The sequence below is a fragment of the Xenopus laevis genome, chromosome 2S (genome assembly GCF_017654675.1).
Source record: "Xenopus laevis strain J_2021 chromosome 2S, Xenopus_laevis_v10.1, whole genome shotgun sequence".
Classification (NCBI taxonomy): domain Eukaryota; kingdom Metazoa; phylum Chordata; class Amphibia; order Anura; family Pipidae; genus Xenopus; species Xenopus laevis.
The window spans coordinates 71499882-71512396 of NC_054374.1; the positions used below are offsets into that span (position 1 = coordinate 71499882).

General features: G+C 38.5%; 1 protein-coding gene across 1 annotated transcript; it reads right to left on the reverse strand.

Annotated features, from left to right (window-relative positions):
* Positions 1–299: 299 nt before the first annotated feature.
* LOC108704661 lies at positions 300–12046 on the reverse strand. Its single transcript, XM_018241319.2, has 7 exons — positions 11807–12046; positions 10924–11056; positions 9256–9446; positions 8883–9058; positions 7516–7654; positions 7053–7177; positions 300–1852 (listed from the first exon to the last, which is right to left on the reverse strand). Exons 1-7 carry the CDS (start codon positions 11847–11849, stop codon positions 1118–1120), a joined length of 1542 nt encoding a protein of 513 aa, XP_018096808.1. The 5' UTR covers positions 11850–12046; the 3' UTR covers positions 300–1117.
* Positions 12047–12515: the final 469 nt, after the last annotated feature.

Here is a 12515-nt window from a genome sequence, read left to right on the forward strand (position 1 = left end):
ACTTAAAGATTGCAACAATGTATTTCCAGGCATATGTCTTGGGCCAAGGGCTACTCAAGGAATTTCTCATTGCCATCAGTAGGATGTAACACTTTTACATTTTTAAAACATTGCAATGTGTTTTACAATACACAATATTAACACTATATATTTCAATGAACAACCACTTTACCTGTATTTTGATAGGCACTATATTATAGAGGGATTTCATAGTAGGGAACTGGATGGTGTTTGAATAGATGACCATATACTGTATGATCAATTTTCAAGAACAGACGAGCACTCTGTTTCCATCCGTATAGGTTAAAAAGTAATTTTTATTCCAACTTTGTTAAAAACATCAGATCCCCAGGGCCTATAGCTACGGGCTTGGGGTGATGCACCCGAGGCTCTCGTTGGATCTGGTGAGTTGCTTTGGACGATTCACCCGTAATACTTTTTAAGGCACTGTGAACTTAGGAGCAGGACCTGGGGTATATGCACCCGGGTCACTATCACTTACGGGTGAGCGGTTCACATGCGAACAGAATAAATAACTGCCAATATATGTGTTAATGGGCACTTAGTAGCAATAGTCTTTTTGCACACAGAATCTCAGTACCCATTTAAGCAGTATTTGCCAAGAAATATTCATAGTGTTTGGCACCAAAATTAGTAGATATTTTGTATTTATCCACATATACTGTATGGAACAAAAATGTTGTATGAATTGTGTATACAACCAACTTCTTTATGGTGTACTCCACACAATAATGTGTGTTTAAAATTAGATTAACAATAACATATACACATTTAAAAGATATCCAAAATACTGTACGTATTTACAGATCTTCTTAAAATATTACTGATTGGAATATCATATGGATTTATTTGTTGTCGCTTTACAAGTTCTGCAGACAGTCCTATAAAATCCTATTAATAATGTTCTCATGTAACTATTGCAGCCCAAACACGACCAACAAACACAAGTTTGCTAGTGAGTAATCAGCTTTGGTGTTCTCCTCTGGTGAACTGTTTTAGAACTACGATATATACACTGCATCATATAATGGGTATGATAAAGTTTTTTAAAATGTTTTTAGTTTTATTTTGCTTGTATATTAAAAAATAGATTTTTCTAAACTTTGGAAACATGGCAATGTTGCATTCTGTAGGGTTGCTGGCAAACAATTACCCTTTCCTGTAGTTCAGTCTGTATGTTTTTAAGATGACATTGGAATGCATATGATGTATTAGCCCTGGGCAAAATGGCAGGCTCTGTTGCTTCTCTTGCTTCATTGTGGTTGGTTGAACCCTGTGACAACAATAGTGATAGATCCTCTTCTTGTTCCTGTGGTTCTTCTAAGTCCAAAAGATTATGCAAAATGACTGTGTGTATAAGGGGCATCTCATTGTTGCTGCTTTTAACTTCATTTGCATCAAAGCAGAGCATCTGTGGGGAACTCGAAGACTTTATAGTATCTGTCAATTTATCTGTCACCTTTTGATTTCCATCATTACGTTTTGTAATTGATGTCTGCAAGAAATGCTGGTCCATTTGATTAGAACAATCAGAAGAAGAAATGCATGTTTTGGCTAAATCACTTGTTTTATTAACTGCCCTCACTTCAACCACTCCATAATCAACACTTTGTTGGTGGCAGTATGTGGTCTTTGGAACTATGGAATCAAGATTTTTGGTTGTAGTCTTGGACTGAGCTTTGTAGGGAAATTCCACCGGTTTCTGACGATCATTTGGTTCCATTTTATCAACAGGAAACTCTTTGGGATGAGGCTCATCATATGAGAGACTACAGAGATGGTAATCCTTCGGTGGTTTAGTTGGATGAATAGCTTGTTTGTTTGAAAGTTCCTATGTAAAGGAAAACAAAAATAGGGGCATGGGAATTGAAAATTTAACTGAATATTGGGTCAAGTTCAGAGATGCTTACACGTCCACCTTACATCTCCAAACTACCAAATGTTCATGTACAATAGGTTATCCCAATTAAATGCTAAATAAATAAATAAACAAACACAAATCTGTATAATAAAATACAAGTGTCTCTTTGTCCAAATTCAAACTTACATCTTTAGAATTAGAGCTGCTAAATGTAATGAAATACCTATACTAACAATCCTGTTCTCCTCTTTGATAAAGGACTTAGGATAAAATCCACTGGCCAGTGTTATGGTTACACCCTGAGGGCCTACTTCCAACTTTATAACCCCTGAGTTGGAAGTAGATAAAAGGCTATTGGCCTTTTGTTATCATTAGTGTTTAACTTGGGCAAGGAAGCATCTGGATCCAATTCAGGGTCGGACTGGACATTGGGGGCCCATCGGGTTCCAAACCTCTGGGGGGCCCTGTGCACATGCATGAACTCCGCACATGCGGCAGATTGGGGGAGAGGGTTTGGGCCGTGGGGGTCCATGAGGGCGGGGCCCACCAGGTTTTTTCCCGGTGTCCCGCTGGCCCTGTCCGACCCTAATCCAATCCCATCATTCTTGTTTGGGGTACATTTCAGCCAGCTGGGTTTTTCCTTTCTAGCCTTGTGCTTTTATGTTGATAAACTCACAAAGGGTAGGACAGACATATAGAGAAGTACAGGCAGGGGAACAAAAACAGAGAAACAGCACCTGCGTGTGTTATGTATATATTCTCTATAGAATTTGTTCTATAAAGATTCATGTGATATTACTAGGGAAGAGGTGAGGTGGATTATGAGATGCAAAAGTGGCTGCTCTGTCTTTATAGACATAAGTGTATAAGTTGTCCTTCTGGACCTGGGGACATTTTTTGGCAAAAATTCATTCTTGCTGCAAATATTTACTGGAGAAATTTCACCTGGAAAAAAGATTTGAATGTCCGGCGTGATGTGAAGTTAAATCACCAAAACGTAGTCTCTCCTTTTACTAAATTAGTGGTGTTGTAGCGAATTTACATTTTTGGTGAAAACACAATTTTAAAGTGTAATTTTTTAGTAACTATGCCCTTTCTATTTATGTTGTCTATACTTATATGTGCTGCAACATATTCCATGCTGAGCAACATAACAGCCATTTATACAGAAGGACTATAATTCCTGTAGATGTTATTTTTAGCTGACTACATGATATACAGTATGTATGCTTCCTTAATGGATATATAGGGAGAAATATTTGCTTATTTTTCCAACACATTTATTTTATGTTTTGTATATCTGTCAATGTCCTCCGGATAAACTAGCAGTTAGGCAGGTTATATATTAAGTTAAAAGAGTTGAACTTGATGGACGTGTGCCTTTTTTCAATCTAACTTACTTTGTTACTATGATTTCATTGGTTTTAAAGGGGTTGTTCACCATCAAAACACTTTGTTTAGTCCAGTTGTTTTCAGATTTTTCACATGTATAAAGACTTTTTTAATTGCTTTCCATTGTATACATTTTACTGTTGAAGTTTAAAGATTAAAGTTCCTGTCTGGTCTTTCACTCTGGCAGCTCAGTAATCCAGGTGCAGACATTGTGAACTTTTACAATTTGCTAAATTAGTTGGTACATTTCTCAGCAGCATTTCTGGGGTAGTAGCATTATTGTATCAATTCTAACTGCTGCCTTTAATGAAACTCAGGGATTCTGCTCTGGAGGGCCCATGATAAGAAATATATCAACTCATGTATCAGTTTAGAACAGGGGTGCCCAAAAGGTAGATCGGGATCTACCAGTAGACCCTTAGCTGATGATCAGTACATTAATGTAACTTGGTGGGGGCGGGCCCTGGTGCGGGACGTGCAGACGGACCCGCCTCCACCCTCGTCTGCATGATTTTTCTCTGCACCTGCAGCCAACTCCAGCCAGCTGCAGAGCGTACAATCTTCCGGGGGGGCCCTGGATCAGTAGATCTCAAGACACTGTCAACAAACAGCTTGTCTAAATCACCTTCCTGTTTCATTCTTTTTATTCAGATATTTATCATGTTAAGGGCACTCCTGGTTTAGAACAACAGCGTCAGTGACCCCCCTCCCAGAGCTGCTTTATAGAAGCACAAGAAGGTGAAAAATGAAACTTTAAGGCCAGAGACACACACAAAGATTTGGGGAGATTTAGTCAATCACCGGGGAGATGGCACTCGGATCGATTCATTTTCCAAAGTCGCCCAATGTTTCCTTGTGAGGCAACTTCGGGCAACTTTGGAAAACGAAGAGCTTCGAGTGCCATCCCGCTGGCAATTTAGATTCTAGCCGGTGGGAAGGCAGTTCAAGGAGATTAGTCGCATGAAGAAGAGACGATTTGTCGCTGAACGACTTATTCTCCCTGAATCTTCGCATGTGTCTTTGCACTAAGCTTTAATTTCAGAAAAATGGTTACAAATAGAAAGTTGAAATTAAAAAAAAGTCTTAATTTCCGGTGAACTGAAAACAATGAAACTGAAAAAAGTTTTGGAAGGTGAACAACCCCTTTAATAAAATTGTTATACATATACTCATAACAAATACACTCTTGTTTATTTCCATTTGGGGAAATATTGGGAGTGATGTATCAGGGCTGTCCAACTGGCAGCCTGTGACCCCACCTTGTGTGGCCCCCCGCCTACCTGCTGTGTTTTCTTACCATGTGTAAACTTTAAATGGTATCACTACAGAATATTAACTGGCCCCTGCATTGTTTAAACCTCAAATTCAGACTAATCTCCTGTATTGTTCACACCTGTGATCCCCATGTTTTGTTCACACTTGTAACACCTCTATTTTTCACTTCCCTAAAGCCCTGTACCCTTCACACCTGAGACCCAGACTAAAACTGACTACATTGTTCACCTGTTCACACTTTATACAAAATGCTAACGGGGCACCAGCACTGTGTCACTGTATGTAGTACATATTAGAGTGGTCCTGATAGGTTTCCCTGTCTCTTGCTCTGTTCTGCCATCCATATGCTCCCTGTGTGTGCCATGCTCTGCCTGTGTGTGCCCTGCTCAGCCTGTGTGTGATATACTCTGCCTGTGTGTGCCCTGCTCTGCCTGTGTGTGCCTGGCTCTGCGTGTGTGTGATATACTCTTCCTGTGTGTGATATACTCTGCCTGTGTGTGCCCTGCTCTGCCTATGTGTGATATACTCTGCCTGTGTGTGCCCTGCTCTGCCTGTGTGTGATATACTCTGGCTGTGTGTGCCCTGCTCTGCCTGTGTGTGCCCTGCTCTACATGTGTGTGCCATGCTCTGCCTGTGTGTGCCCTGCTCTGCCTGTGTGTGATATACTCTGCCTGTGTGTGCCATACTCTGCCTTTATGTGCCCTGCTCTGCCTGTGTGTGCCCTGCTCTGCCTGTGTGTGATATACTCTGCCTGTGTGTGCCCTGCTCTTCCTGTGCATGCCCTGCAATGCCTGTGTATGATATACTCTGCCTGTGTGTGCCCTGCTCTGCCTGTGTGTGACATACTTTGCCTGTGTGTGCCCTGCTCTGCCTGTGTGTGTCATACTCTGCCTTTATGTGCCCTGCTCTGCCTGTGTGTGCCATACTTTGCCTGTGTGTGCCATGCTCTGCCTGTGTGTTCCATGCTCTGCCTGTGCGTGCCATGCTCTGCCTGTTCGTGCCCTTCTCTGCCTGTGTGTGCCATGCTCTGCCTGTATGTGCCCTGCCATGCTCTGCCTGTATGTGGAACATAAGCCTGGTATTTGTTCTGGGTTTTGTTAGCATTTGAAAATAAATTATTGTTAGGGGCCCCTAAGGTGTTTAATCATGTGCTGGGGCTGCTGTGTTATCCATGGGGAAGAGGAGGCATATGGATTTAAGGGTATGTCTTAATATGACAACTTTTTTCACATATGATTGATAAGTGATATCCCTGCAGTAAGCACCAACCATTTGGTTTTTTGGTGTGCTACCACAATTAATGTGGACATGATCTTGTGGTAACATGGGTGTGGTTTATAGTGGGTGTGGTTTAAAAACAGGGCATGGTCAGCACTGGCTTCCATTATCGGCCCTCCACTATGTTGGCCGGAAACACAGCACTGCTTTGTATTATTCTTTCTTTCCTATAGATTGTTGTATCCACGGTCAAGTGTCACCAGTACCATTGTCTATATAATATTATTATTATATATTAATATGCAGTAACCCATATCATTCAATAAAATGCTTGCTTAAAAACAGGTGACCAGTAAATGCTACCTTCTGATAGCTGATAAGAAGTGTAGTAAACTTTGCTCCTGATATTACATAACCCCACAAATTACATACAAAACATCATTTTCAGGAATGCCATTGTCAGCATAATAAAGTTAAAGGTAAATATTTCTTTAACCATTGTTTACTAAACCTGGATTAGAACCATGAGTTTTAGAAATGGAGAAATACCAGTTTTTTTTCATATCTTAGAAAACATATGCAAATCCTTTACATTAGCACTGAGTAGATCTCTGTTATTCTTACAGAACCAGAATTTCAGATGCTCATTTTATGCAGGAAATGTGTATGCATTGTAGTCCAGTAACTACTTAGAATATTCTGTATTGGAAGTGTTGGTGAATGAGGGTCACTCTCAATAACCAGATTTATGTCATCATTGGGGCCTTTTTATTAAGCCTCAAATTTTTCTGGTCAAGTTTTAAAGAGGAAAATTTTAAATTTTTAGAGAAAAAAAACTTGAATTTTTTAAGATTTATTACACCTTAAAGCTGCTAAAAATTTGAATCTGAAAATACTCCCGCTAAAACCTGTCAAACTTATGCAGAGGTCAATGGCAGATTTTACATAAGGAAGATGGTTTTTGCCTTCATGGTCTTCAAGGGTTTTGGGCTGTTTCACACTGGTTTTCATTCGAAAACTCAAAAACTTAAGAGGTAAAATTTGAGTTTTAGTAAATACCCCCCCATATGTCACCCTCTGTACAATCGACCAAAACTGCTACTGCCAAAACTGCATCACATGACTGCTTAAAGATAGAATGCACCAGTGTTATTAAACAGCATTTATTATACCAGTCTATATATGAATCTTAACTTATAACAATATTACACAGAAAAGATCTACAGATATTAAATGAATATATATATTATGGAATGTGTGATGAACTGATATGAGAAACACTTACCAATGATTTTGGTATTTGGGTTCCCTTTAGATTGACATATCCGTAACTGAGGTACAACAGTAGTGTAATCAAGAAAAATACTAAGACTGCAAATCCACAAACAATCAGTGTGAATAAGGAATGGTCTGCAAGATGAAATAAACAATTAAATAACTGGAGCCATTTTTTTGTTACATGTTCCATAATCACATTTTCTTCTTTTCAAAGTCCTCCTGTAAACTTGCCAAATGTGTCCAAGGGGCAGGGTCTGGTCTGATATAATTTGTGTGGTATACTATAAAACTGGGTCTGGATATAATCAATAATAAAGCAAAGAAATCGAATTGCTCATTGTCGAAAGCCATTTTTATCCCTGCCTATTGTTTGATCAATATTTTTTTCAGATCATACTCTCATAAAACATATAACCACTTTACATTTAATTTATTACGCATAAAATGTATTGTGTGTGATTGTTTATTACCTGGAAGAGTTTGAACCACAAAATTAAGTATGTCACTTTTCCTTGTATTTTCTATAAAGATGTAGACACTTCCATTATATTTTGTATTTGGCTTCAATCCAGTCACCTTGAATTTGTTGTCAGTCTGTGTTTTTTGCCACTGGTGGAAGAAGAAAAATACTTATTAAACATGTGTGAAACTCAACACTATCACTTAGTCATACATGTGGTGGGGAGAGCTCTTATTTAATTGACAATTATGGGCTTGAATATATTTTATTAACATATGTATATATAATCTTTCTTACCTCAAATCTGTGACGATAAAGTTAACTGTTTTGCTCTGAACTAAAGCTAGCCGAGAATTTCTCAAAAGCCTCCAGGGTATGGGCCTCCTTATACTACACAGCTCTTTATTGCTAAAAACCGTGGTCAGTAGCTGACCAATTTAGCATACTCCGGAATATGGAGAAATGCAAACAATTAGTTCCCTGACTATCCCAATAATTACAGTATACTACCAATATGATTTCCTCATTTTGTTACTAACATCATGTTGACTGGGGAAGTCAAAGCCAAACAAAACCATGTAAATAATAGTAATGCCGACCAAGAGAACCACAGAGGTAGATGCAGCATGTTACTTTAAATCATACAATTTAAATAGCAAGTGTAAGTTACAGTGTTTTAATAAAACTCCCTCCATATATAGGACAAGAATACTGACTCACTGCCGTAATAGGTCAAGCATGCCTTGTCCTAGGTTCTCTGTTCCTGGTGATTGTTGGTCCTTTGACTCCTGCTACCTGTTCTTGTCCCCTGGTTCTGACCCCGGCTGGTTCCTGACCTTGAGTTTCCCTCATGATTCTACTCCTGTTATCTGGATCTGACCCAGCCTATGGGACTACATCCAGCTCCTTCCTTACCAGCTCCATCTACAAAGGACACGTCTGGCACCCTTGACTGCCCTGTGGGTGTACTGGATTCTTGTGCGGTAAGTCCAGGCATCACCTGAGTATCTAAAGGCCAGGCCCAAAGCCAAAGGTGGCTGTTATAGGCAGAAGAGCACACCTAGACAGGAATCCAGTCACTACCCTTGGGTTTAGGTTTGCCGTATGTAAAAAACCCATGGTAATCCCAAGATATTTTAATAGTCACTACTTACAGTGACAACTATCTGATATTCTGTAGCCATTTGGTATTAATCTTTGTGACCATGGCACAGATAAAACTAGCAACTAGTTAAGAACAGTCTACTGTCTGCAAGTTGTAAAATAAAAACAAGGATTTCATTGTTTGCTATTGGCCATTTCATGTGTGCAAGTTAGCACCTATGTTACATATTAGCACTCATATCTCTCATAAACAACATCCATTAAATAATTTACCATGTCATGTTTCTCCAGAATCGATAGGCTTAAATGGTATTCAAAAAACATATAAAGATCTTGCATAGTCTGTGGTTCTCCATCTTTATTCTTTACTGGAATGTAAGGAGTGTTAACAAATATCGTTATGGAGTTGGCATCCTTAACATATAGTACCTCTGGCTGACCAATATGCGCTGCAAAGGAAAAGCAAACAATACATAGTTATTATGCTAATAACACCCAGGGGATAAGATATAACAGTTGACATCCAGTTGGTAGAATTTACAGATACATATTGGAAACATTGCAGTGATGGAGCATGAGGTTCTGCTATCTTAATAAAAAAATATTTTATGATTTACAGGTATATGTCAGAAGAAAATATACTTACTGTACTCTCTTGGATACAACCTTTCTGACATGACCCAGTCAGAAAAGCAGTTCTTGGATGATGCTCTAACACGTCCATAATATTCATGCTCCAATAGCTCTACATCCCCAGCTATTTCACTTGTGAGATTACAGAAGGGTCTGCTGATATTTTGGCACTCATTCTTTATGGACCACTCTTTGTCTCCATACCTAAGAGGTAAATGCTATATTATATATATTTTATCTTGGATTTTGAATACCTTAGATGAAAACTTTGAATAAATTAGGTTTGATGTCATTGTGCATAATTTACAAATATATTAGTAAAACATTTTTACATCCTGACAGTTTGTGTTTGACTCAAGATCTTTAAAGCCATAGGTACCTCTGTAGTATCTGTAGTTATAATACTCTGGTAGTGAAATTACTCTAGGGTATGCCAAAGACCCAATAATCTCAATTTTACATTCCCTAATTGTAACTTTTCATGTACTTTACACTTTTTGTGGCCTCACCAACTTATAAAAAATTCCCATGGGAGCTTTCTCTTGATTGTTTTCCCTGGAAACTTTTGTCCTGATATTCTCTAAAATTACGTCTGTGATATTATTATAAGTGAAATTATGAAGTTTAAAATACTAACCAGAGGCTTATTTTTCCATGGTTTGTGAAGTCCAATTAGTCTGTAGCTCATACAGTCATGCAAAAATCACTGATTGCTTTAGCTTGTGTATGTGACTGACAGAGAGGCCTTGCACATGCCCCCCATAGTGTAACATCAATGCTGCAATACTTAACCCTTGTTAATTCATTTTCTGTAGACTCTTTCCTTTCTTTAGATATCTTTCTTCCATATGAACTATAAATGTATAGTCTCAATATGATCACATACTTTGTGGTAACCAATTTGTATTGCCCTCTACATGTGTTTCTCTCTCAATACAGTTATTTTGCTGATCTACTTCTGGTGCACCAAAATTTATTAACAAAAATGTAAAACAAGATCCAATTATGGCCCTGTTGAGCATCTACACCACTGCTGTAGGTTGATCAAGAAATATATCACCCTCACTGATGTTATTTCTTGCAATCTTGTGAGTTGGCAATAATATATCAGGTAACGAATATGCCAAGTCAGTATAAAATGGTGTTAATTTTAGTTGTGTGTATATAGAATTTACCTTTGACAGTTACATTAGAGCAGTGATCCCCAACCAGTAGCTCGCGAGCAACATGTTGCTCCCCAACCCCTTGGATGTTGCTCTCAGTGGCCTCAAATCAGGGGCTTATTTTTTAATTCCAGGCTTGGAGGCAAGTTTTGGTTGCATGAAAACCAGATGTACTGCCAACCAGAACCTCTTGTAGGCTGCCAGTCCACATAGAGGCTACCAATAGCCAATCACAGCCCTTATTTGGCACCACCCAGGAACATTTTTCATGTTTGTGTTGCTCCCCAACACTTATTACATCTGAATGTTGCTCACGGGTGAAAAAGGTTGGGGACCCCTGCATTAGAGGGACACAAATGGAGTTCCAAAATAACTTCTCTATTATCTGATCCACTTAGACACTGTTAAATTTTAGAGCCACTTTTGTGTCATCTGTTTGTACATTCACATGCACATTAGCCTTAAAATGAAATTCTATTAATCATTTTGGTTAATGCTGAGCAGCATCTATTACAAACCTCTTATATTCGACACTGAATACTACATCTTCTCTCAGATCCTCTCTGCTCCATTGCAAAATGAATTCAAAGTTTACTGACTCAAATGTCACATGTTGCCTTGAAAACTGTTCACAACCATAGCTGAAGTTTTCTAAAAAAAAAACATAAAACACAACACATCACTAATGTGGGAGAAATAGCAAGACTGAGCATCCACAACTGAACCACTCCCAGCATCCTGAGGTCCAGTGTTGGGAGCTGTAATGCTGGGGGGTTATCTAAAGCACTTAAGGGTGCCTTACAACATTTTATATTTTGTAAATATTTATATATTTTAAGACAGCTCATATTTTATACAGTTTAATAGCTAATTATAGATTATATTTTCAGCCAAGCAAGCAAAACTGTCCATGGAATGTGACATTGAATACGGAAGCAATTATCATAAAAGTGGGTTGCTAAATTGTATACAAATACAGCACTGATTACCATTGTATATTTTGAGGTAAATAATCAATATTTATCTGAGAGTCTATTGCACCAGAAAACATAGTTTTTTCATAACATTGTTGCAGTCTGCAAGAAGAACCAGGTGGCCATGTTGTGCACAAGATCACTTTCATTGCACTTCTGTACCTTCGTATCAGTTGGACATTTTTAAAGAGATACTAAAAGAGATACTAAAGTATTTCAGTTATCTGTAGACAATTTATAATAAAGTGCCTTGGTCCCTTTTAATTGGAAAATAAGCACATTGTTAATCATATATTCTATCCATTACACAGAATACAAAACACAAGTATTATAGATACAAAGGTGAGGCTGGCTAGAGAGTGTTTATAAGAATCCACCCCCACCAAATACTTACAGTACTGTCCCACTCCCCAGATCTGGAACTTACGGTATATGCAGCAGAAGAACATAAAATAAATCCCTGTCTTCATCTATTCCAACAGCACAACAAATATTCAAGGATTACTTCTTCTCATGTCGGTATAGTTCTCACTGTACGCCACACTGACTCAGGTAATAGAAATCCACGGCACATTTGTGTATATCTGGACTTCCTCACACACACTGATGGGTGTTCCCTCCTTAAAGGTTGTTGAGTTCCATATACAGGTGGAGTTTCGCAACTAGGAGCTGCCTGTATGAATAAGACAAACCAGTACATAAGTAGTAGAGTAATCATCTGGGTAAAAAAAAGTTTGCTGAGAATGTATCTCACCTTACAATATTTTTTCTCAAATATTGATTTGTTTCAGAGCTCTTAAAGGAACAGTTCAGTGTAAAAATAAAAACTGGGTAAATAGATAGATAAATAATGTATCTAATATAGTTAGTTAGGCAAAAATATAAAGGCTGGAGTGACTGGATGTCTAACATAATATCCTGAACACTTTTACCTGCTTTTCAGCTCTCTAACTCTGAGTTAGTCAGTGACTTTAAGGGGGGCCACATGGGACGTAATTGTTTAGCGAGTTTGCAATTGATCCTTAGCATTCAGCTCAGATTCAAAAGCATCAGTTATGACCCATGTGGCTCCCCCTCAAGTCTCTGATTGGTTACTGCCTGGTAACCAGTCAGTGTAAACCAAGAGAGCTGAAAAG